Genomic DNA, 26,741 nt, shown 5'->3' on the forward strand with positions numbered 1-26,741 from the left:
ATAACCCCAGGGAAATGTGGGTTCAATTGATACAATTCCTTTGATTAGGATCTGGTTTTTAATTTTACCCAAGCAGTTGCAGAGGCACAGCTCCTACAGCAGGTCTGCGCAATCAGGAATAAAGAGTTTTTTACACTGCCACCGCACATTTTCCTTTCTGTGCAGAAATCAGGGTTAAACTCTGCTTTACCTCCACCAGACTTGTGAAAGCTGCGGAGACCTTGAAGCCTGCTTGGACAAGGCTGAAGGCCAAGTCAAGGTGATTCTTGTTCCTTTTCCATCTGGGACGCTGCAGAACGTGGTTGTTTCTGATTTGTTGTCATCCTAACAGGTCCAGTTATCAGAGGATTGTGTGTGTTAGAGAACAAAATGTCCATTGCTGCTAAGAGGAAAAACAACGACCGTGACGGCGTTTAACCAGAATGTAAATACAGCTGAGTTATGGATGTGGAAGTGTGAAACCGTGGAGAAAGATGATAATGGAATTATATATCAATGCTCAGCACAACTGTAAAAACTAATGTTTTATACACGTGTAATGTTAAATTAATTCATTCCAGTTCTTTCAGGCGAAGGTACATTAACTGCTCCATCTCGGCGTAATCATATTACCTCAACGGGCTCGATGCATGTCACACTTCCAGGGTGGTAATCGCCATTTGATTAATTACAGGGAACGCAGAGGCATTACAGCGATTCTTTATGAAGCAGGACAATGTGACAGAGCCCCCTCATCCCTCCAGGCTGACCTGCCACCCGCGCCAGCCCACCCTCCGTGCCCCACATCACCGCCTAGGCACCCTCCTCGTGAAGCTCAGGGCTTGGCACCGAGCATCACGCCTGGACACACTCTGGTCCCTGGCAGGCTCACGGGGTGGGGAGGACACAGGAGCTTCACAGCACCTCAACCTCAGCCTTTGGAAGACGCCTAAACATAGTGGGACTTGTCTTTTCTTTGCAGAGTTAGCCAAGACATGCAAACCAAGGCAGAAGAACCCTTCCTATGGGTATGAATGCGTTGAAATGGTGGCGAGTGGCACCTCTGAAGGTTTGCAAGATGCCTGTGCCATAGATGTTCCTCTTGCAAGCATCCTTTGTGTGCATTTTGATTTCCCCTGGCACAGTAACAGCACCTTGCTCTTCATGCCCCACGCACCAAGTCCGTGGTCTCTCACCCGAGAGCCGGTTTTGTTGGCGTTGCCCTGATTTAAAACTACTTATCAGGCTGGAGCCATCTCGATGGGCGGCTGTAGCTTCCCGATGGTGGCAGACGTGCACGGGATGGCTCCCCACGTCCCTCTTGGTTGGGAGCAATCCTCCTGTGCAGACACAGAGCCTTAGCTGGCCGTCATCGCAGCCTCCCGCCACTCCTACAGCGAGCGCTCCCGGAGACAGGCAACCATCAGCCCTACTTGGAACAGCAAACAGACAATCCACGCGGCAGATTTTAACAGTGACTTAAATTAAAAAAAAAAACAAAACAACAAAAAAAGATACACACACAACTAGTTATGTAACTGAGCTTTATTTGAATCTCTGAAGTCATAAAACGTCTCATTTTACCGATATATGTAAACAGATAATCAGGAAGTTTAATTGCTTTTTTCCCTTGCACAGATATAAAGTTTTAAACAAACCAGAACACCTCAACCCAGACAAGCGTAATGCGAATTTAATTATCTAACTTGGTCCTGTACATACAGCACACGCTTCTCCGCATGGTCACTGGTTTATCAATTCGTTGCAATACAATTTTTGGCAGTAAAATATTCAATACACAAAGTGCAAATTACAAGAAGCAGAAAATGTTCTCTCTCATTCAGAGCGGTGAGAAGTGCAAAATATCTCAGCCCATAAGTTCTATTCTTTGTGCATATGAACAGTATGTGCATTATAGGCTAATAAATAGCCACGTAAAATTTCATAGATTAAATGCGGCAACATCTTGAAGTAGGAACGCAACGGTTCTAAAAAAAATAATCAGACAGAGGAATCACGATGTTTTGCTCATAAATTCCATACGCTATTTCTGAGGGTACCTCATCACATCTCCTCTACTTAACTTCTGCATTACCTGGGATACTGCTGCAACCCAAGGTAGTTTTGGTAAAAATTCGCTCTATCTGGAGATACTTCCATGCATCTACAATTGAGGTTCCACTAACGCTTCACTTGGCAAATCAAATACTACAGTAGGAAGCCACCGAAGATGTGAAGTCTCTTCCAGGCACTATTAACGGCGTACCCACTAATTGTTCCAGCAGGCTAAATGCACTTTGTGATTACCTAAAGAAAACGTTGCAGTGACATGAGGAAAACCATTTCAACGAGAGCTAATCACAGCTTGCTTGTTTCAGTGTCGTTCAATACTTGTTTTTTTCGATATAAAATGGGGAAATACCTACTCTAGTGAAACACACTGAACAACAAGACCTGTAACACAAACACTGCTGCACTACTCGGCTGTTGTGCGGCAGATTTCAAATCTTCTTTCCACCTAATTCCAGGGACTTTTCACGTAGAATGAGCAGCCAATTTTGACATCCCCTCTCCGTTTCATTTCTCCCGGATATATCATCATTATAAATGATACCAAACAGTCCAAATCAGACTGGGCTGCTTCCTCTAAAATCCTATTGCTCCTCCGGGTAGAGAGACTAAACCACAACGACAGGCATCACCATTAATTTGCCTGCCAAATTCATCATCAAAGGCAAATCACCAAGGCCACGGTCATACCATCACCGCAAGCAAGTTGCGGCTGAACATCCCCACATCCCACCTCTGCCGCACAGAACAGGACAGACCTTGGGAAGGCTCCTCATGGGCTTCAGCTTGAACCCCCAGGAACAAAGTCGGGAGCTTCGACTGAGCCGTCTGACTTGCTGGAGTGGGCTGAAGAAACCCTGGGGAGGATGAGTAGGGCGGCGAGCCCCAAGAGGATGTCACCTTAAACTGCGGCAGCGGTCTTGTGCAACCGCGATCTCACCAGTGCCTGGTGGGATCTACGCTGGAACTCCAGCAGCCCCAAGAGAGAAGTATCTTCCGTGATCCGTGAAAGCCCCTCTCTGACCCTGGGGAGACCCGTGGAAACGTATATGGGTTTGCTGGTTGGGATTAACTTCCCCTGGTCTTAAAGACGTGCAGAGGGACGGCTCACCATCATTGCTAGAATTATAGCATCGCATTGTTGAAGGAAAGTTTTGTCTCCATTAAAGTTTCAAGATGAACACTGAGGCTGCAGCTTGGCACAACAACAACCGCCTTTGGACGCGATGTGCCTGGCACGTGTCAGCACGCTACTTCTTCCTTAGAAATGTAATTAGAATGGAATGAGATTGGTCGTTGTGGTTCATGCTGCCTAAAGATCTGAAAAGGCCCAAATGTTTTTGAAAGCCTAAAACAATAAATTTCCCTCTCCCTTAGTTTATTTTACATGCTAAAGGCTGCAAATTGACACATCACAGTAATTACCTCTGACTAACTTCCACAGACCTACCCAAAGAGATAAACATGAGAAGTTCACATTTGACTATCAGACTTACTGTGCCGAGCACAAATAATTTCCCAGAGGAGAATTTGATATTTCATCATTTGGAACAGTGGTAATTTAATTACATTGCTAATGTTTTCTGGCATACTTGAAAGGACAATTAGCATAAGTAAATCATGAGTGAGATGACAAGTCACTCAGCATTTATTTCTGCTCATCAGATTAGATCGGTTGATGATCTAAATTCTCTTTTGTGTGCGAACTGATTCCAGCTTCAGCAGTTGTAACTGGGGTTCAGGCTGGGGGGGATAAACCAATGTGTAAATAAAGTAAAATGGATATTATCCTTTGAAGTTTCTTAATTAAACTTGTCCAGAGAAGCCTCAAAAAGCCGCCAGAAGCAGGGGAGGGCGGGGAGAAAGGCTGGTAAATGGGGGAGGCTAAATGGAGCTCAAGATGCACACTACCCTTTCTGGAAAAGGGGTGAACACTGATTCATTTTTGCCAGGGTTTGCTTTACATCCCGCTCAGGGCTGAACAGCGTTATTATAGCTCTGCTGATGTTCTTAAATAATTGCATTTATCTCCACCAGCGCAACGCCATTCATGACAACACCATTAACGTTACGGTTCCTTTCTGGCGCTTCAGAATAGCTACAGCTTGCTCATGGGTGACACCTTCCAAAGCTTCCCCGTTAACCGCTAAAATCTGATCGCCGCGCTTCAGTCTGCCGTCGTCCGCAGCTGCTCCCTGCAAAGGGCAAAGCGGTTCGTTAGTGGCCGGTAGCGTGGAGCCCTCCCGTCTCTCGTAATGCCGGCGGATGAAATGAGGAGGGATGCAGCACTGGAAATACCACCATAACTGGGCAGGGGATGTGGGAAATGACAGTGCTGAAGTCTCCCTGACTGCCTGAACCGTCACAACGGCCTCAGCTCCTTCATCCAAATCTTGAGTCCTGCCCTGCCCAGAGGTCGGCTCCGTTTCTGCCCCACGGCCCCACCAGTGGCCACAGCAATCCAGCTTGCATTTAGGGTTTCTCAGCTGGGCTCACATCTAGAAACCTGCAAATCTAAGCATCGGTTTAAAGATACGGTATCTTCCCATGTTAATAAATGAAAATTGTAAGAAGACCCAGTATTTATGGTTTGAGCCCCGGAATCGTGGAAGCAGAGGAGGCATGGCTTCTGCTCCAGCTCCAGGTGAAGTTTTCTTAACTTATGTCATCTGCTCTGCCAGAAGTGCTGCCACAAGTGATGGCAGCTGCGTGAGACTGACTTACAAGTTACTTTATGGAAAGTATCTGTAATTCCCATCGGTTTCCATCCCTCCAGAACCCCCTTCACGTGGCTGTGCCTGACATACCTTGCTGGCCCACACTTAGCAGGCTTCTGGCAAGGGGATGGGTGGGAAAGGGACGCTTCTCCCTCCACACCAGTGGCCATTCTGGGGCTGTCCGCCTCGAGGCTGCGCTGGGCTGTATTACATTTTTTCCGTCAGTCTCAGTGGCCAGAGCCACTGCTGTACCTGGCTGGGACCCCCAAGCCCTCTCCTCCCATCATCAAGCCATAGCAGTTGCACCTTTCTGGATTTTTTTCCTCACTGAGGTGACTACCTGAGCACAGGAGCTTATTCCAGCTGAAGCTCAGCCACAAAAACACAGCATTGCTGCAAGTGCCTCCTCTGCTGGACAGTGGGAAAAGTGATGCCTCCATAACTCTCGGAAGGCTCTTTGAGATTTACAGATAAAAACCTGGCTGAATAAATATTTGAACATAAAAATGATTTTTTTTTTCTGAGATAACATATCTTGCTTCAGCCATCAGTAAAAAGAAATATAAATTGAAAAGCCATCTGTGAGTTCTGGGTCCGCTTACATCAATGTACTTAGACAGTACATTTTGCTTTCCACCACGTAATATACTACCCAAGCCAAATCTTAGCTTTACTTTTAAAGGTAAGACAGAAAAAGGGATAAAACAACAACCAGAAAAAGATACCTTGGCAAATATAGTCTTGACATAAATGGGCAGGTCTCCATGGGGACTTCCATATCCCCCTACAATACTAAATCCCAGTCCATCAGAGCCTTTCTCCAAAGTAATAATCTTAGGCTGAGGTGCTCTGAAAACACAATAAATATCACTTAGAATAGCAATGTCTGTCTCTGGGGACTTTACGCAGAAGGAACACTTACAGAGAAATTTATCTCTCAAGAAGTTTTCACACAGTCACAAAGCACGACTCGCCCTTGCACACAAACACACTCCTGCACAGCCCAGAGTTCAAATGCCGATCCGCGCACTTCAGCTCCTTCCTTTGAAAAGACTTATTTTTAATAAGAGCTCAACAAGAGCACTTGTCTCCGATGCAGAAGCGAGACTCCGCTCATCTGCAGCCGCTGCACGTACGTAAAGGAGAGTTTGCTTTCTTGCCGGCCAAGCTGTCGTCTTTAGTCTGAGCAAGTGGCAACTGCAACAATTCCCTCAGAGCGTAATTTTATTTTATGACTTCAGAGGAGTGAGTCCAACAGACAGGGTGCAGCCAGGAACACTCATGCTTAGTCTCAGCTCTTCTACTGGCTCTTTGGGTTGTTTTCTAACCACTTACATTTGACCCACAGCCCTGTGAATTGTAACCCAGAGGCTGACTCTCAAATTTTTCTAAAAGAGTCATTTTAACAAATTTAGAGAGAATTATTGTGGGCAAACGGTGTTTGGCACCTTCCACCTGTATAAAGGTGTAGCCTACGCTGACTAATATTGAGCCATTTCTTTATGACAGAATAAAAGCACATGCCTACCTCATCCTGCTTCATATTTTCCCACTCAAATTTCCTTACCATTTTCATAGGAAAAGAGAAAACAAATCCTTCCATGAAGTAAGCAATCCTCCTTGGAGAGCGGCAATAAAAACAGTATCTCGCATCGTAAGACTAGAGAATATAGCATAAATAGCTTCACTTTTATACTCAACCCCCCCCGAGGTAGGGCAGCAACTTGCATTTCTGCTTCCTAAAATAAATATAATGAATCTAAGAATGAAAATGAAGAACATAATGAAGCTAATGAACCGAAAGGAAGATCAAACAAATCTCAAAATGATAACTGGAGTGCTATAAGCTGCCTTAAAAAGCACACGATGGAGAACGATGCATGGCCACGGGACGGCTAGATCTCTAACACCCATCACCGTACAGAAGTGCTGTAAGTAGAAAAATTTTTAAGTAATTTTTTCAAATCATAAAGATTCAAAACACCAAGAAAGTTATGGGACGTGTTTTGAAATATTTGTCTCTGACAACAGGCTTTTTAACACCTCTTTCCTTAGTCTGCCAATGACAAATTATTTCAAATTGCTGGGATTGTAACTCCTTCGAGGCAAGGAAGCCAACAAGCAAGGGCAGACCTATCATAACACATTAGAAAAGAAAGGAGATAATTTTTTTTGAAAAATGTCCAGAACTAGTGCTGGGAAACACATTTTATGCTTATTTACTCAAGCGTTTTCTGCCAGCAGGTGGACAGGAGTCCACAATCGGCCTGGAGAAGGTCACGGTGCTCCTTTTAAAGGTGATGGAAAATTAGAGAGAAAAGCAATGGGAGAGACCTCCTTCACCACTCCAGGCTCTTCCCCTGCATGGAAATCCACCTCAGGTACGCAGACTAAGTACAGACTTACTCGGGATCTTCAGAAGGATGCTCAGAAGAAGGGTTCAGGCTGCAGCCTGCAGACATGCTCTCCAGCTGGGTAGCGATGGCGCTGATGTTGGTATCGGCCACAACCTAAAGCGAGGAGGGAGTGAAATACCGTGTGACGTCCAAAGACATCTTGGCTAACTATGTAGAATTAGCTAATTATGTAGAATTTTCCTAACCAATAGGTTAGGAAAATCAGTTGCTGGTTCCACCCCCGCCCCCCCCCAAGCAAATTTCAAACACAAGTCCTACACTACTCTCTTAAACATCCTACTAATTCAATACTTTTAAATAACAGTTAGTAGTATGCACCTCTCCAGGGGTTAAATGCAAACTTTGCTCTGAAGCCTTCTCTTGACCTACACCCCTGCGCTTCATAGCCCTAGAGGCTGGCTCCAGCGAGCCCCTCGCTCGGTGCATCATCGCCTCTCAGGGGCTTTTACTGTCTCCACTGAGCAGAGAACGCTTTCTGGTGGGATTCAGACGACTCATAGCTACATCCCTCTCTCAAATTGGAAAGAGTCAAATTGAAAGAGGTTGTTTTGTCGAGGAAATGGGTACGTCTCAGAGTCAACACAAGGTCTCCACAGGGAGCACCTCAGCCCTTAGCAAAATACAGAGACCCAAGGGACTATTGGACAAAGGATCTGGAAAGCCTCAGACAGGTTTGCTTGCTGAGCAGGCAAAAAATTAACACTTAGTTTCAACTTTTCTGCAATTTCCAGCATGAATGCAACAAACTGGATTCTTAAACTTCCTAAGTCAGACTCCTGTATTATTCTGAAATGCCCACTCAGGTTTGTTGTTTCTTGGTTGGTTTTTTTTTACCTTTCACTGCATGCTACTTTTATATTCTTAGCTTTTTCTGGAAAAAAAAATCACGGAAACCACTATGAAGTGGTTTAGATTTTAAGTATTTACAGCTGAAAGGACATCAATTTCCAAACAATTACATGCCGTGGTTATCCCCTAATTCCATCTCCTTGTGATGAGATATTCTTCTTCGCTTGATCTTTATAGCACAGGAGCTCAGCTCAGAAACAGTGACAAATACCCAGTAAGTATATTTGCAGTATTTCCTCTAGCTATCTATGGCCTTATTTTAGCAAAATTAACAGGTACTTTTTCCACTCCTTGCTGTGAACATGGCTTAAGGGAAATGTACCTTTCCAAAATAAAAAAAACCCCCAACATTATATAAATCCTCTGTTTCAAATGAATGCTCACAATTCTTCCACTACAATATTTCCCCACTCGCTAATCGCTTGGAGCCAAGAGGGTGGTAGCGTTTTCTAGGAAGGAAGATTACTTCTCATGCAAATTTTGCATCCTGGGACTCAGGTTCTCAGATACCCTAAATGAAGGGGTCCGACAGACGAGATAGCTGCACCTGACTTGGCCAGCAAAGACACCGTTAAGTTTTCCTTCCCGCTGCACCAGGTAGTATTGCTCATATTTTGTTGTTAAATAAAACCAAGGCAAAATAAATCTATATTCAAAAATCTTCAGCTGGCAGTGCGAACGTATCAGAGTTCAACAACCTTGTAAAAAAGCTTCCCCTTATCTCATTACTACACCTGCAGAAAAGAAATTAAATTAAACCAAAGCATCAAAACAGCCGAAAGGGATGATTGTTCCCCCGAGACCCTAATCTCCCATTTGCAAACAGCATTTGCAAACTCCTTTACCATCCTTCCCAGGACGGGCTGATAATAAGCCTTTCCACACCGCTGAACGCAATTATCTGACCTTTCAAAGCAGTTTGCCATGAAGTGGTCTAACCTGATAATAAACAGAATTACTTAATGACACATCAGCCGTGATTATCACAGCGATAGGGCTATTCCATTCCCATTGCTTTAATAATAAAAAAAGTGCAATCCGGTGAGAAGGACCTCGCAAGCAAAGGTAACCGTATCGTCCACACTACTCTCTGCCGGCGTTGAGAGAACATCCCACCTTCATGTCACAAATTTTTAGTAGAGAAAAACCAGATTCTATTCTATCGGAATAAATCTGTAAAAATTATTAAGGCCATTTTAAGCTAGGCTGCACAAATGGGGAAGAAAGCCCGTCAGTTGCCAGACCCAAAGACATTTCGAGAAGAATCTCTTTGTTTACGTGAGCGCCCAACTGACAGCGTGCTTCATTGGGAATATTTTTAAATACATGATGAGGTGGAATCCGCTGCATTAGAGCTCTTGAGATTAGCAATTTTGGGTTCCGCAGCAAGCTTTCATTTTCTATTCAGGGAATACCGTTGACATGAAAAGTGAAATTAGTCAACATTAGTAACAATATGATAACTATAATTCAACAGAAACCCCTCAGCTGGTGTGTGTCTGTGTATTTCCTTCGACTTCAATGGAACTACACGAATACACCATCTGCTCTGGAACTAGCTCATCACTTACCGGGTCAGCAGTTCATGGACAGACAAAACAAAGAATAAGCAAGTCTAAAACTAAGTTTATTGCATTATTTTTTCCTTTTTTCCTCCTATTTTTTATAGTCGTATTTGCATTGTAATGCAAGCAAGAAGTTTGCAAAAATCTCTCAAGATGTGTTCCAATCCAATACGCTGTGATGATAAAATTCAGAGTAGATTTTAGTGGTACATCTTAAGCTCGTTTTCCAATTGTTACAATAATTCTGCAAATGAATAGTGTTTTGAATGCTCTCTGGCAAGTATTTTTCCCACTTCTTTGTGCAAACATAAAAATACACTGAAGATGAATAGACTGGCAAGCAGCAATTAGAACCACAGCGGCAGAACACGTCTTCCTTTTCGGTGGCGCAGAAACGTGGCAGCGATAACACTGTTTTCTCTCTCTTGAGTGCTATTAATCATTACCTGGAGAATAATCAGTTCTAGGCAGCACTGTCGTAATGATGATGCTATCATTTTTACTAAATGCTGCAAATTTTTCTTCCTCCTCCTTTCAAGGAAATGAACACTGTGGGCAGTTTGGTCACAGTCCAGCATGCACACGCATACACGCATGTAATTTCTTGTTTCTAGTTCACTTCAAATTAAAAAAACACAAACGAACTTGGAAGCTTGTTGATTTATCATGTGTAGCAACAAGTTATTTTGTTCCCTTTGTTACGCTTTTAAATAATCATGCTCACAGCCCGTATGAATGGCAATAAAGAATTTTTGAATGAAAATTATTTCTTGCTTTCATTCTGTGTAATTCCCATCAGCAGGCACCTTGCAATTCTGTGATGCCTTGTGCCAGTGATGCTTAGTTTTGTTGTTTGGGGTTTTTTTCGCCCCCCTAATGCCATTTATCTACTCTCATGCAGCTGCATGTTCAATTTATCACCATACCTGCAGGATAATGCTCCCATAAGCATTCTTTAGTAGATTAACCGCATCTGCATGAGACAGCCCATCCAAAGGTTGCCCATTAATACTGACAATCCGATCTCCAACCTAAAAGGCAACAGTAATGGAAAATTACTAGTAATAGGGAAAATTAAAATTAAGAATGCTTAAAATTCCTCGTGAACTTGGCACTGCACAGTCACGCAGGATCCCTTTTGTGAGAACTCTGCATTGCTAGTGATCACTTACCGTTCTTCAGAGCAAGGACAATACGGATTTTTTAAAAAACAATGTGATCAGAGAAAACAAAGGTGGGTTGCATTTGGCTGTTTCCATTTGCAAGCAGAGAGAGTGAGATTTTCGCTCCACCCAGAGAGGATTCGTCTGTACGTGCAGACGAGTTCATATTCTTGCAGGCTACGAACGCCCCTGCTCAGTGCGGTGGAAGCCAGCAGGCACTTCTGATATTAGTCGAATTAACCGAGCTGATTTCTTCTTCTAATACATAAAAGTGATCCTGACCCCGGCACTTCGTGCTGTTGTGTAATTCTATTAGAGACATGTAAGGGCATGTACTAATGAATTTCCTGGGCCAAAGCGTATCTGCATAATAAGTTCAACACTAAGGATTCCTTGAAACTCTCCCCAAAACACAGAGCGTTCACCACCTTCATTCCTGGAAAGCCACATATCCTGTGGGTCTGATATAAGGGACTTATTTTGGTATTTCTTTATTAGGGCCTTAAGACCAAACAACTAATTTCCAATCTGGTTTCGACCTGGACTGAGCTCTAAAGGATGCTCAGTGTGCAGTCCTCGGAACGCCTGGGCTTATCCAGAGAGCCTGCTGCTGCCCTCCCTGGGTCTGGATGGACATACACATTCAAAGACCACTGCAAATGCATCGATGTTCTGTCTCTTAACATCACTCTTGCAATGCGGGGAACAGCTGCCATGACCCCAAGACGCAATATAATTAAAAAGAGGGCAGGTTTAGTTTTCGGTTGGGTGTTTTTTTGCTGTTTTGTTTTTTATATAAAAAGAAGCAGAGTAGTCTATGAGACATTTTCAAAGTGATGCCACATATAGAAGAGCTTGAGGTTCCTCCTCGGTGGGACACAAGGCACATGAAAGAGGAAATATTGAAAGGAGCCCACTACTCACTCTGAGTCTTTGGGTCCGTGCAGCCACGCCGCTGGCTTGAATCATGGCAATGAAGATGGGGATATCTCCTAATGGACTTCCCTTCCCTCCTGCTATACTGATACCAAGTGCATCATTTGGTCCCTAAAACACAGCAAAACAACACAACATTTGCAACCGTAGCAACCCGTAGAGGTCAATGTTCAGGGTGCAGCAATAGCCGACTCCTTTGATTTAGGGAACAGGGAGAAAATAGGTTTGACAGGCACATGTATCTTCACACGTGGAGGTCCCATTACACAGGCGCACACCCAACAACTTATTGCAAACATAAATAATGCAATTTTACTTCTGAGAAATGCTACAAAAATTAACAACTCCAGTTAAAGGTGTCAGGTTTTTGAACTGATAGAAAATAACTCACTGACCCTTGTTATCTCCACAGTCCTTGGGCCCATATCTGCTCCTACTAATAGAGAAACAAACAATTAGCTTCTGTAATTAAGAGATAATATAATTGAGTGATAACACTGTGAGGTGACAACGGTCCCTGGCTGCCTAGCCGGGAGTTATCACCAAGCAGAAGCGGAGCCTTGCCGTGCCAAACCAGGCAGCGGTGCTCACGTGAGGAGGACGAGATTTCTGTTTCACCCAAAATACGGATGCAACTGCTCTGCCTGACGGATGCAACCGCTCTGGCTGACGGATGCTGCCGTGACATCCATTGTAGCGCGGCCACTGCTCCTTGCCATCTATTGAATAGCAGCGCTCTGCCGGCCTGAAGAGAAGCCCTGCTGTGCATTTCACTCAATTAAAGATGAGCTTATTGCTCATAAATCACAGCGTCCCCACCACAAAAGGTAAGGCACACTGCCCGCCTGAAACTGTTGAGGTTTCATTGACTCCCTCTTCTCATTTGTGCTGTACTACTAAATAATAGGCAGGCAGGAAGTCTGGCTGGCGCGTATCTGACCATAGGACATTCAAAAGTAGTCAAAATATTAGAAAAAAATAAGAAAAAAAGGACCATTTGAACTGGGACTAAGCAGCCTAATAAACTGATGGTGGTGTCAGGTGCCGGGTTCTGCTATACAAACCACTAATTCTATCAGATTTAATGAAATTATTTTAAGAACCTTTTAGAAGGCAGGCAGAATTAGTCTCTTCCAAAAGGTTAACAAGTAGGAAGAAGTTCTTCCCCATGAGGGTGGTGAGACCCTGGCACAGGTTGCCCAGAGAGGGGGTGGAAGCCCCATCTCTGGGAGTTGTTAAGGCCAGGCTGGATGGGGCTCTGGGCAGCCTGATCTAGTGGGGGATGTCCCTGCCCATGGCAAGGCGGTTGGAACCAGATGACCTCTAAAGGTCCCTTCCAGCCCTGGCAATTCTATGATTCTCATTCTTAATAGCATGTATCAGTATTTCTCACCGCCACACACGTGTGCCCCGAGTACCCAAGGCAGGTCTGTGGCCATGGGAAGCCCAGTCCCGGGGACACCAAATCGGGGTGTGCAGATGCGTGCTCCCCGTGCTGCAGGGCGCCACAAAATGGCACAAAAAGCCCCACACCGCCTTCAGTGCGTGCAAACTGGCAAAAGAAACATCTTCTGCTTCTGCTCATGGTCAGACGTGAGCAAAGGTCACCAAATTCTGAGAGCATGGGAGCGCCCAGGCTCTCCACAAGCTACCGCAGGTCGTAGATCTAGTGCTTACTAACTCCACAAACTGCAAACTCCCCAACTGCAAACTGGGCATCGTGAGTTTCTCGTTACAAAACACCCCTTTATAGGCTGCTCAAGAGCAACAAAGAAATAAATGAAGTGGTGGCAGCTTTATTCCCTGAGAAAACTGTTTCTAGTGCGAGAACGTTGCCTGCGCTAAGCCCTCGACAGTGGCATCGGGGAATAGCAAGGCGCAGGAATTCTGCACTTAAAATAGAGGAGTCATTGCTCTACTATTAGACATAAAAATAATGTCATCTGCTGGAAAGTGTTTAGGTCTTAAAACATCAGTGGTACGTCTTCTGGGAGACTGAGTAGGAAAACCATGTTCAAGTATTCAGTTTGGCTTTTAAACCAGCACAAATATAAAGCAAATAGCACACAGCCCTTCTGACAGCCGCCCACATTATACCTGAGTTTCTCTGAGACATGTCTGCTGAAGATTTTTTTGTGCTGACAAAATTCTGTAAGGTAGAGAGGACCGGAGCAAGCGTTGGGTGGAAGTGGCTATGGACGCTCTGTTGGCTCGCCTGAAATGAAAAATAAATCCAAGCCTGTGAGTCAAACCCAAAGCCTAACTGTAAACCAGCTCCCGAAGCACATGGGTGCAGCTGTGCTCTGTGCCAACCGGCTCGAAAACACCACATTGGTCACGCATGTGCAAACCCCTCCAACTCAATTTCCAAAGGGGGATCTACCAAAACTTGTCCCCGAGTTGCGGGCACACGCACAGCACTGCCTGCAGTACTACCTAACTGTGCACAGGCACGTTGTTCAGATCCTGCTCCTTTCAGCTGAGCAAGAACCTACTCTTACTTCCAGAATCACAAGCCAGGAGACAAAAGGGAAAGCCTCCGAAGGCAGTTGCTTGGGAGTGCTACCGATTCTTTGCTGTCCATTTCCAGCCCTCTTTTTCTCCTATCTCCAGATCTGGTTTTATCTTCAGACTCTGCCCTTCAAGGAGACACCATTATCAATTTAGGAAGTGCGCCTGAACAACAGGTTTCACCGAGGGCCAGACTTTTTAACTAAGCTGCCTTACGCAAAACAAAGATCTAGCCTATACTTCTGCGGCCGCGGCAAAGCTTTCTCCCACTAAACGCATTAGGCGGCGAATCAAAAGCTCTGGCAGCATTTATCTGCACTGACCAGTGTGCAGCTGTCAGGGACAAACAACAGGCAGAGCACAATTTCCACCTCTGGTTGCCAATTCATGGGTCAGTTAACGTAATTTGCATTAATACGCGTGAAAGGAATCGCTGTCCTGTACCACAGGGCTTCTATTTCTACCGCTCAAGGTACGCAACAGACCAAGAAAAAAGCCAAGCGAGGACAAAAGTTCTGGATGCTCTTGGCCAGCAGCTTCTGAAATGTCGCTCGCAGTTGTGCAAATCATTCAAGCTGATTTGCTGGATGATCTGCCAATATTTTTATGACTCTTGGAAGGGTTTTGCAGAGAAACATTTATTCAGTTTTCAAAATTACCAAGCTGCTTAGGAGCGGTGAGATGAAGGCTCTCAAATGACTCTGCGTTAAGAACAGCAATTAAGATTTCTTGTATTAAAAGAAATAAAGAAATTACTAGGTTCCTGCAAAAGCCTCTTATACTATGAAGAAAGGGGGATGACATCGTTTGATCTGATTTTCTACCCAGAATCATGTTAACATACTACGAGGTTTTGCTTCCCTTTCAGCCACGATCTTTCGAGGTCCCTTCCAACCCCAGCCATTCTGTGGTTCTGTGAGTTTTATACAGTAAAATTAGGTGGACAATTTTTACCTGTCCCTTTTTTGATTACATTGCTCTTGCTTACACTAGCTGTTGATATGATGAAAAAAAAAGCAATACTCCAGACTGCTGCCTGTACTTAATGCAGTCAGTACCGTTCTCCTCTGCTGTTTCATTTCTCCTTGCCTGCTTCATGCAGTGCAGATGTTTCTCCAGTGGTATTTAGTCATTATTTTTAAAGCTGGTCTTAGCCCAGCTGTTCCCACGCGGCTACGGGCTCTCAGCCCTTCCTCACACCTCACCCACTCAGCCAGCAGGCTGGATTGCTGCTGGCCTTGAGAAAGTTCAGAAATCACGACTACGATTTTGGCACCCTTCCTGGGTTGCTCATGCACGACATCGGGGACAAGCCTCCCCTCTTACCGACCTCCTTAAAAGCATTCCAGCTTGGACTTACGTTCCCCCCTAAGCCTCCTACAGCTCCTCCTCCCCGTTTCCAAACCCAAACTCTTCTTTTAACGTTTGTGGGCTGGCTCCCATCGGTGACCAGCCTCTCCTGTCTCTGGGCAGGGAGGGGGCAAAATATTCCCTAGTGATGGCACCGCTGTGAATCACAGCTTCTCTCTCTCAGGGACAGCCGCAACTTAAATATCGTGGCAAAAGAGTCAGTCCGGGAAAGGAAAATCCATTAAAAGAAAGTTTTCTAAGTCATCTCGCCTTGGTTTTCTCCCTTGTAATACTTGGACCTCAACAGTATCGGTGTCTGAGCTGATTGGGGGGCGTGGGGAGAGGCGAAAATTGAAAACTGAATTGTTGTCCTCGCTTCAGGTAAAAAGCAAGTGAAGCAGGAAATTGCTCTGTGTTTTCTTTGAGAGGAAAGCAGCTCTCATGTGGCTCTGCCGTAAGATAGGCAAAGATACATTTCAGTTTCATGAACTCATTTTGATTGACAAAACAGCTGCAGAAAATACATTTGGTGTTTTTGCAGGTCTGAAAAAAAAATTCTGGGCATCATCATTTGAGAAAGCTATTACATATTTTGATGTGCCTCAGAAAGACGCCCCTTAAACAAAAAAAACACATTAACTAGCTCTCCTACTTAATCAGCATTTCAACACGACACTTACTTTGCAGTTCAGTACAGAAAATTATTGTGATAAAATATTTCATTCCACATCCTCAGCAGTTAAGAGTCTATGGAAGGACGGAGCCTCACATGCACAGCTGTGCACTGTCCCTGCCTTTCCCATATCCATGTCATACATATGAATTTGTCACTAACCTGACTGTTTTGGGATGTTTTCCGTGACGACAGCCATGATCCAGCTCGCAATCTCCCAAGCTCAAGATGCACTAAGCCTTGGGCACACTTAGAAAAGAAAAAAATGAAAAAAAAGCCAACCCACAATGAACAACATTGAAGTAGACATGAAATATTTCACAGAGAATTATGTTTATATTCAGCACCACAGCTCTGTAAAGAAAACCACAAGGAATGCTCGAAACATTAACATTTGTATTTAGACAATAAAAAAAGAGTGCCTGTGTCCAGATTTAGGTTTAACCTGAAGGTTTATCCTGGTGGCTGAAGTCAGTATGAATATTCCTTCTGGTAAACTGTAGATGGCCAATTACTCAGGAAAAATAAACAAAAAGCCCCCAACTCTTTAACTGACGTTTGCCACAAACAATAGTCATGAAAAACACTTTACAGCTGCAGAAAAAGGTGAATTTAACACATATGGATTCAACTTAATAATATACCCTTGTATGGTCAATTTTCAATTCTTAAATGGGTAAACTTTTGGCCAAGTATCAAGCCCGAATGGAAAAAGCAAGGAAATAATTAGCTGTTGCCTTCAAGAAGGAAAGAAAACACATGCAGAAAAACTAGTGGTGGTGGCAAGGAACGAGCCCTTGTCTTCAGGTGCAGGTTTGGATAGAAATGGGTCTGCAGCGTCGTTCCTACCCGTCCCTTCCTCCTTGGGATGGGCTGTTGGGCCCAGGAGCCGCACGACGGAGCTAACACCAGGCTGGCCCCTGCCCTCTCCTCCGACTCAAGCAGCTACATGCTTTTTATAATAGAAAAAGACAAGGGAGTTCTCCCAGACTGTAAAACTCCAGAGTATAAAATCGCTCCCGTATGACGGAAAGCTGTACAGGAACAGCTTTAAGCTGCCGTTTTATAGCTGCAGGTCAATACAGCAAAACCAAAGGCATTTTATTTCAGTTCTGATTTGTACGCCTCTCAGGTTTCCGAATATGATTCTAATGCATGAAACACACAGTTGCAATTTTGAATAAATGGCTCAATACTACATGTGCCTTTGTTTTTCCACTTCGTATCACCCCACTTCTAAATATACAGGGCGAAGTGATTTGAAATGAATCTCCCAAAGTAATTTCAGATGAAATTCCTGTCTCGGCAATCAGTGTGAGCTGTCCTGTGCATGTGTAAATAGCATTTCAAGATAATTACCCTGCCTAGTGTCAGTAACTGCAATTCAGTATCTAAAAATGTATTATGCACTCACCTTAAGTATAGTGGCAACGGTCTCTTGTGAGGCATTTCTCATATCCTCTCCATTTACAGACAAAATCTGATCTCCTTGAATTAATCTTCCATCTAGGTCTGCAGCTCCTCCTTTAACAATGTCAGAGATAAACACTCCACTTCCATTTCTAACAATGCAAGAAGCATATGGCTAATTACACAATCCAATATTCTTTGGGAGACCAATTTAGACTACTTGCATTTAAGAGACATTGAAAGAAACCTGTGAGCAGAGGAAGAACTAGTTTTACACCCCGTTCAACCACCTGAGTGTAAAAAAATCTCTGAGTTTTAAAACCAAGGCATATTTAGCTGTATTTAATGCTGTCTCTCCCCTTGAACTGTAAGTTCTGACTGTATGATCCATAAAGATTCCTGAAAAATATCACTCATATGAATAAAAAGTCAAGGATCAGTCTAAGATGGAGTTAAACTATCTCCTGATGTGCCTGATATGAATTATGCAGCTTCGGATATTCTTTTTTTTTAATTGTATTCCCCCTCAGCTCAGTTTCTTTCCTGGAAGCCTGGAGGCCTCCAACAGAAGAGCGGGGAGAAGCCTGCAGAAAAGACTTTTACAGTTTGCACACGAGTTTTGCGGCTCTCCGCCCGCAGCGAGGCTTGCGAGAGCAGCAGGACGAGGGGAATATATTTATTTATCACCTCCAGCCTCTTCACAGGGGAGTGCTCTCCCCGATGCCGCAGATCTCTCCGTGCTGACCCCAGCTCCTGGGGCTGGTGGTGGCTGCGGCGCCAAGATTTGGCGTTTGGTGTCCTTCAACCCTGAATTCACAACCTGAATTATATCATTTAATCAACTTGAGAAACTGGGCTCCCTCTAAGGTGGGGAATCCCCACAAGCGCGGCTTTTTGCAAGAGTACAGAAAGTTCTGCGCAGAAGGAATGCAGGAGGGCTGGAGACTGCGATTACCATCTGCAGGGTAATTTACATAAGGTAAATTAATTACCCAACCTGCAATCTGCTCACAACACCTGGGTTAAACTCTTGCAAAAAAAAAATCACAACAAACCACGCATGGTGGAAACTTTACTGACCATATGCAGCCAGGATAACAACATGATGATTTGCAATTGAGAAAATATTTTTTTTTTTTTGGCAATACAGAAGAGCAACTCCTACGTAGCGACACTGAATGGGTGCTCGCCAGTGTCGTGTCGTAAATCTCTTCTGGCAATGAAATATTAAATCTCTCAGTGCCCCGGTTCAAATGGTCTAATAGCAAAGGTTTAGAACTACATCAGGAAAAAGCTACGTTTTATTAAGCAGCTTTTACCCACCACTGTGTCTCAGATTCTGCTCTGTACTCCCAGAACTGCTGTCTGCAGTCACTTTGATATCGTTCAGGAGTTGAGTCTAAGTCAGCTTCTTCTCTTCCACTGACATCGGTCCTTTTGAACCCGAGGGCGAGCGAGACCTAACTCACAAACCCATTTTAAAAGCCATACCTTGGCATTTGGAAATAGGAAGGTTTCTCCCCGCACTTTGAAATCAGAAAGAGCCGTGGCCAGGGCTTCCAAGGCCAGAGCAGCGAGTTCCTGGCTCTTCACCCACGCACCCTCCCCTCTCCGGCGCCTGCTGGGAGCTCTCCCGGGCAGCAGCAGCCTTTACTGCACACACACATGGTCGTCCTGACAAAAGGAGCCAGGAACACAGCCCCGTGGCATCCTTGAAGATACGTAGAACCAAGATTCTGTTCCTTACAGAGGTTTTCCTTCACTTCCTATTTGCTTTAATGGCTACAGTTGTTCATATGGCAAAAGGCAAATCAGTCTGATCAGAGAGTCGCCCTTACCGTTTCCCAGCTATGCTGAGCCCTAGTCCTCGGCCCGTTTTCTTCTGGATATCTATGTAGAAAATCTCCAAATTTTCTTCATCTTTGTAATGTGCCTCATCTCTATAAACGACCAGCTGCACCTTCTGGGGCGTCTGTCTCAGTGCAGTGATAGCTTCTTCATGGCTGGCACTCCGCAGATCGATCCCGTTCACCTGAAATAATCAGTGTTTTCTTTCCAAATGACACGTATAAATGATCTTTTCATCACACCCTAGCCTTGTGTGGCAGGACAGATTTGTCAAATTGATGCTCCTTGGCACTCTCATTTAGTGCTCCCATTTCCAGAGGGCTGAGCTCCTTGATCTCCTACCGAGAGAGAGGGGTTGGTGCTTTGTGCCACTGCCTGGACTAATGCACGAAAATCAAAACGTTTTGGCTTGGAAGTTTTGCGGGTGTTCCACCCTTCTTTTGAAACGCTGGAACCTCAAACAATGCTTCTTTCTTACAACTAGACAAAGAGAGACATGCTCCATCGAGCTTTCTATGTCTCGTCCTGCTCAGGTGCCTTCTCGCCCAGCTTCGCAACACGGCTGAGCAGAAGATGGGAGGAATTGGAAACACCAGCAAACAGCAACAGCGAAGCCCAGGCAGGACATCTTAAATGGTTATTTTGCTTTGTTCCAATAGATGGCACACAAGACCACTCCTGGAGCACCCAGTTGCATTTCTCTTAGAATAACCTGAAAATGTTTTAGCCTTTTAGTAACATCAGACAGAACAAGAGGTTCCGACTGAAGGCTCAAGTATTAAAAAACCCTATTGCAACTGGAAACTTAATCTCCTGATTTTGCCAAGTCTGATCCACACATGCCTTTTAAGGTGATTGCCAGTATTTTCTTGACAAAGCCATCTTTTACTTCTTAATACTAAAAAAATACCAATGCTTAAATACTTTTGAAGTCTCCTTAGGAAGTAGAATGAATTGTAACTGAATAACAACACGATGTCAATACACTTACATAACATAATAAGTTTTGAGGCAATGAAAATATTTCTCAGTGTTTCCAGTTATGCAAAGTTATAATCATACTCAATTTTACATCAAGATAATTAAGCCTAATCTATAGTAATTATATTCTTTTGTACTAATTCTGCACACATTTATTTGTATACTGCATTAGTATTCTTTTCTTCACACAGGCATCTATGTGTGCTTCACCATACAAATCTCAAACTAATTCAAAGTCATCTTTTTGATTCATTAGTGGGGCTTTTAAAAGCTGAAATAATAACAATATTATGGCACTTAAACATCAGCACTTTCCTGTTTGGCCAGAGAAGAATTAATTAACCTTCCCCATTTTTATCCCCTAATTATTGGGCTCTGTTAATACACGGTTATTTATAAAACGAAAACAACATTCATCCTCAACGCTAAAAAAAATATTTTCAGTGCAAGGGCTGTAAAGACAACTCCCCAAGTACCCCTTGCTATTTTTCTAACCCTACACACCAAACCCTTAATGGCCATGCTGGGAATTTGTCCTGATCTGACAGCGAGACGCTGGGAGCAGCTGCGCTGAACCCCTGCCTGACGCAAGTTTCATTTGTGGACCAACACTTCCCTCTTAACCCTTTCCCTGCTGGGCTTCCATGCTCGTCTGCGGGAAGAAACACCACGTTTATATTCACAGAAACAATTCTGCGCGGTCCCCAGCTTCCCGAACCGTGGTGTGAACCAGCTGGGAGCTCCCCGAGCCACGCTGGCCACTGGGAGTTTTACGGAAGGGACTGGAGTCGGCGGCGGGAGCGCCAGCCTCCGAATGCAAGATTAAACAGATGAACACCGCTGAGCTATTGGACATGACAGCTGAACTATGTAATTCGAGAGCTGCCTTGCTCAATTAAATTTAATATATTCTCAATTTGTACTTTCGGTTTATATGAATATATAAGGAAATATGAATTTGTCAGGACATTCTCAGTGACGGAAAAGGTGCTTCGAGCACAAATCTTACTCAATGACCTCTTTCCCCTACAAGAAACCTGCACTGCGCTGACTGCAGGTACACAGGACAAAGACACAACCAAGTACACACACCTAGAGACTCGTTTACCTCCAGAATTTGGTCGCCAGCCCAAAGCCTGCCATCTCGGGCTGCTGCCCCTTCTTCATAAACTTCATGGATCACTATGGCGTCCTGCGGGAAGAAGGGGCTGCTGTGAATCCTCCTTCCCCAACACCCTGCAAACTGGCTGCCACGACCCACCCCACACAGCCCCACTGCTCCGCAGGAAAAAGCCACGGCACTCCGGGTCAGGATAAGCGAACCTGTAACAGAGATTTAGATTTATTTGTTTGTTAATTACCACCGTTATCAAAAGACGGACAGCAAGTAGAAAGGTAAAAAGGATTCTGTTCACCACTTCAGGGTAGTCTTGTCTTAGGCTTCCATCACTTTCATACATTGGCACCAGCAGCACGTGAACTCAGTGTGAACCACTGTATTAATATTGACTACTTTTTATGATATTATTTAAAACCAGATTCTTTGGAACCATGAATATTTTTAGGGACTTGGCATAGATCGCAGCTTTAAGCCAGAACCGAATGCTTTGTGGTAAATAGCGCTGGTTAAATCTGTAAGAAATGAAATCCAGAAGAAATGAACAATGGCAAATGTTAGTTTATTACTGAGGTTGGAAAATGTAGGCAGTGGCAGATGTAGCTTCGGGGAAGGTTTCAGTGATTTAATCTTATTGCCAGCAATAGATGTCCCCAAAGAAAAAGCATTACAAAGAACATACTGTTCTCTGGCTAGTGCTTTCCCTTTACATTGTTCTGGTTTGTTTCTTTTTAGTTGGGTTTTTTTCAGTTGGTTGGGTGTTTTTTTTAATTCCTTTTTCCTGAAACAAATAGGTGAACATCCTGCTACGGCGCTTCAGCTGCTGTCCTGACAGCTTGCAGGATGGGATGCTTCACAGCACAAGAAGTGCTTCTCTCTCCACTGTCCCAACCAAACACCCAGCCTTGGAGCAAAACCGGCTCCCCGACAAACTCTGGATCGTTTTTCAATTAGGTACGAAGGTATCGGATAACTTGCTCTCAAGACAAATATACTCTTCCAAACCTGCCCCAGTGGTGAAGCTCTTCCACTGGTTTGATGTACAAGTCGAAGCGGAGACTTTCCGTGGTGTTGACAAGAAAAGGCAGCGAGGTTGGCAGCGTGCGAGCCCCGCTGTGCGCCGCCTTCCTGGGGCAGGAGCAGGAAATCGCTGCTGGGGTAGAACAAAGTACCTTCGTGTTTTGCAAACACTGTTAGATGCTACAGCTCTCATCACCATGTTAACTCCCCGCTCCGTGTTGCCTTGCAATCCTTTCCCAGCACACACGGCGCATGTTGAACAGAGAGAAAAACTCAAATGCCCGTAAGCAAACGCTCTGATCAAGACAACATTGAGAGCATTATTCTCTTTCATTCCCACTCTGCCCTTTATTTAATGATATGGACTTGTATCTACAGCCGCTCCGCCGCCGCTGGAGCACAGCACCACTGTCACAAGCTTCCTCTTTGATCCATATATACCAGGCACTGAAACAAGCCTGAAGGATTTTAATCACAAATGGATTACAGCTGATTCGAGCGTCCCAGACAGGGAAAAAAACCAATAAATTTCAACCTAGGTAAATAAAGGCAAAAACCTATGAGCTGGGTAGCAAGGTAATTAAGAAAATCAAAAGGACAGTCTGATTAAAAAAAAAAAATTTATATATATATATATACATACACCACTGGCAACTGCATCGTTTTCTTGAAAAAGGTGGAACCACCTTAGCAGCACTGCTACGTGTCTTGGATCTGCTCTCACTTGTGAGGTTTTGGTTGTTGTGGGGTTTTTGGTTCGTTGGTTTGGGATTTTTTTTTTTTTGGTGGGTTACCTTTGTTTTAAAAATGATCATGTAACTCTAAGTCAACGCAAGAGACTTTTGGCTGGGCGAAAGCCAGGAGGGTGACAGTGATGTATATTTTTTCACCTGAGGCTGGTCACGGGTAACGTTGAGAAAAAGCTGAGTCTGTGGTTTAGAACTTCCATAGCTCACTTCACTTTTAGTTTTTTTAACACTTTACAAAGGAAGGCATTTATAAGTGGTGAACAAGATAATACAAAATATCATCCGGCTTGCTAAGACAGCATACTTCAACTAGGGCACAGTAGGGCAGTGGAGAACAGGAGATTGAGCGGAAAAATGGCAACAGAACCGTGTAAGAGCAGCCTGGGCATGCACACAAGATGGTCAAATCACTTTCAGACTGTATTTAATCTGATATTTCCTAATGTCTGAACAAGGAGCTTTCAATCCCATTTCTTTTAAGTTTGTTTTCCATCCGCGGTTGCCTTCTAAACAGTCAACAGCCTGGAGTTACCAGCTTTTCCCAGTTCTGCATTATTAAATGTAACACTGCACATACCTAAAGCTCAGATTCAGGAACCACCGAAGGTTATCAGTTTGAACAATCTACATCATCTATTTGAAAAGGCAACAATTCAGTATTCCACTGTGGTTCCTGCGTGTGCTAGAAGCCAGACCCAGAACTAAAAATACATACGACACAAAAAAGTACATTCCTGTTTGGTCTGTGCTGAAGAAGGAAACATTTCACTGACCTGCCAAAGCATCAGTTTTCTAAACTAGTTTTTTTTTTTAAAAAAAAAAGAAGAAATACTGTAGTTAAATCAGGCTTATCGAATCAGTTAAAACCAGAGTGAAGCAACATGTCCACGACGTAAAGACTGTTAAATAGTCGCTAAGCCTAAACATGAGAGCCCGACCTTCCCTAGCTTATACACTATGATAAATAGACATTCTGGGATCAGCTCAAAGGACATTTAACCCAGAAGTAATCTTTTTCCACTTGATCTAGTGGGATCTGGATAAGACTCTCTTAGTTTTGATCATCCGTGACAAATTACTGAACCCAAACTACTGATGTTATTGAACATTTTTGAATTCTATCCATATCTTAAAGCGATGGAAAGTAATGAGATATAATGCCACACTTCAAACATCTAAGCGAGCCCATATCTGTAATGACTCTATTGACATGCAATGAATTTAAGATGTAACACCTCAGCGCCCAGAAAATAAATAAATAAATAAAAAGGATCAATAGTGATTAGAACAATATAAAGCATTTATTTACAGGATGGGGTTTGGTTACTGACCACCTGCGGCTCACTAGCTTCAAATCCAGTTGTGTGCCTAAATAGTTCAAAACTAATCAATCAAGAGGGAGGAATGGAAAGTGGCATCAAAGTTTTAATTAGAGGTTGTGAAATCATGGTGGCCCTGGCCAGATTTTCACTCCCATCCCTCCCCATCTCCTCTCACTACCAGTTTCATACAGACTACAATACTCTGTGAGACAGCTTGACAGAGTCGCAAAAACTGTTGTGTAGAAGAGGGAAATAAAAGCACTCTCCTACCAAGAACACAGTTGTTCAAAGAAAGAGATCCAACTGCCGAAAGCACTTACTTCACGAGGTTTATAAATCCATTCAACAAACTGGAGCTTTAACCTTTGCATATTTTGATAGAGAATAGTTTGAGACTATTATACAAATCGGGAGCTAATGCAAAGTTGAAATTTTCTTGTACAGGATGGAAGTATGCAGAATACAAGCCAGAGCATATAAACAGCATTTTTCTACACTAAAGTCCGCACTCTCAGGTGTTAACTTAGACTATTTGACTGTGAAAACACTGAACGACAAAGTAGAAGGGAGTATGTCTGCTACTGCTGAGGTTGCTGCTCTGGGCTGAAAAATACTTATATTGAAGGGCCAGCAGTTCAACAAAATGAAGCTGAATGCATGGATGCTACCTATGCGGCACGGCTAAAATATCACCAGCAAGCCAGAATAGTTCCCCAAAACAGCAAGAGGATACCTGATTCATACACGACGTGCACCACACCTGTTGACCAGTGGTAAAGCTTACCAAACCCGCCACATAGTATATTAAATGGTGTTTTGTACGGTTCAGATCTGAGGTGTGGGACAGCTACGCATCCCTCCTGTCTCACTTTACCAACTGAATTCCACTGTGACTGCACAGTCCTCTTGAGCAAAGGGAAGGCACACAAGGGACAACTCTCACACTGACTCTGGCAAAAGGAAGTTTTGGCTGTGGAAGAAAAGGCAGACAAGTCGGACAGTTCAAGGCAGACAAGTCGGAGAGTTCATGGCAGCCTCTTGGCTGACACCTTGAAGAACATCACGCGTGCAGAGCGAACGGCAGCTGAACAGGGAGGGCAAAACAACCTTACGGAAATTAGCATCCAAGCTGAGGAAACGGAAAATACAAGTTATAAGATGTGCACAGTGGGATCCACGTTGCACTGCTTTCTATAAGAGGGAGGGGAAGAGCCCTGAACTCTCAGGGAATCGGATCTCAACTACCCCCAGGCTGTGGATACTTTTTCCACTTGATTTATAACAGCTTCAGAGACTCGGCAGGGAAAGAATATCACACTCGCCCATCAGTGGAGAGCGCAAATAAAAATGCTAATGTTAAGAATTAAATTCAGTAAGAGTGACAGCTTAATCTTTGTATCTTAAATGTCAAGAACTGGTATAGCAGAGACCCCAGGCAATGACCACATAGCAGCGTCCTGATTGAGCCTTTGGGAGAAAGGTGGTAAAGCCGGCTTCCTACTCCGGAAAATCACTGACCAAGCAAACCTGAAAAGCCCACAGGACCATAAACAGTGTTGAGAAAGTCTCACAAGCTGTCTGGCTTTAGGCTTGGACTGCTTGCACGTTTTTTGCAAGTTTATAGCTTCTGAGCCAGTCTCTCTTTTCTTCTGTGCAGCTGCTCTTACAGCAGCTTTCACCACAGGTGCCCTTTGCCACTGACCATCAGCCCCCAGACCAGTGTTTGCAAATGCCGGGGGCAGTGGGCAAGGGAGTAAAAGGACACAAGACACGAAGGAGGCTCAAACATTAAATGCCATGGACATCTTGGTGAAGTTCTATTATGTGATGAAAGGTGGATCAGTGTGCAGGAAGGGAGATTTCAAAAGAACTGGAGCAGAGAAATGCCCATACACCCTGTGTGTTGGCTGGATCTGATGAGGAAAAAGGTCTGAATTTTGCTAAAGAGGCTTCTCGCACAGTACTGAATGCTGCTTATCTATTGCAGATCATTCACAACAAGCTATTTCTTTAACCGAGCTGACATTAACATCATTTCGAGTTTACCTTTGCCGTGCTATTTCA

At 44.0% G+C, this 26,741-nt stretch overlaps 1 protein-coding gene across 1 annotated transcript; it reads right to left on the reverse strand.

The window, feature by feature from the left end:
• Nucleotides 1-3,776: 3,776 nt before the first annotated feature.
• LOC104276312 (multiple PDZ domain protein-like) lies at nt 3,777-16,434 on the reverse strand. Its single transcript, XM_009872576.1, has 8 exons — nt 16,393-16,434; nt 13,794-13,911; nt 12,092-12,132; nt 11,685-11,807; nt 10,524-10,628; nt 7,173-7,276; nt 5,492-5,615; nt 3,777-4,244 (listed from the first exon to the last, which is right to left on the reverse strand). Exons 2-8 carry the CDS (start codon nt 13,810-13,812, stop codon nt 4,098-4,100), a joined length of 663 nt encoding a protein of 220 aa, XP_009870878.1. The 5' UTR covers nt 13,813-13,911; nt 16,393-16,434; the 3' UTR covers nt 3,777-4,097.
• Nucleotides 16,435-26,741: the final 10,307 nt, after the last annotated feature.

The sequence above is a fragment of the Apaloderma vittatum genome, unplaced genomic scaffold (genome assembly GCF_000703405.1).
Source record: "Apaloderma vittatum isolate BGI_N311 unplaced genomic scaffold, ASM70340v1 scaffold11147, whole genome shotgun sequence".
NCBI classification, from domain to species: Eukaryota; Metazoa; Chordata; class Aves; order Trogoniformes; family Trogonidae; genus Apaloderma; species Apaloderma vittatum.

Coding starts and splice junctions, on each gene's coding strand:
- LOC104276312 (XM_009872576.1), bottom strand. Junction 11,808..12,091: donor GGACTGTGGAGATAACAAGG/GTCAGTGAGTTA, acceptor GCTGTGTTTTAG/GGACCAAATGATGCACTTGG. Junction 10,629..11,684: donor CACGGACCCAAAGACTCAGA/GTGAGTAGTGGG, acceptor GTTGCCTTTTAG/GTTGGAGATCGGATTGTCAG.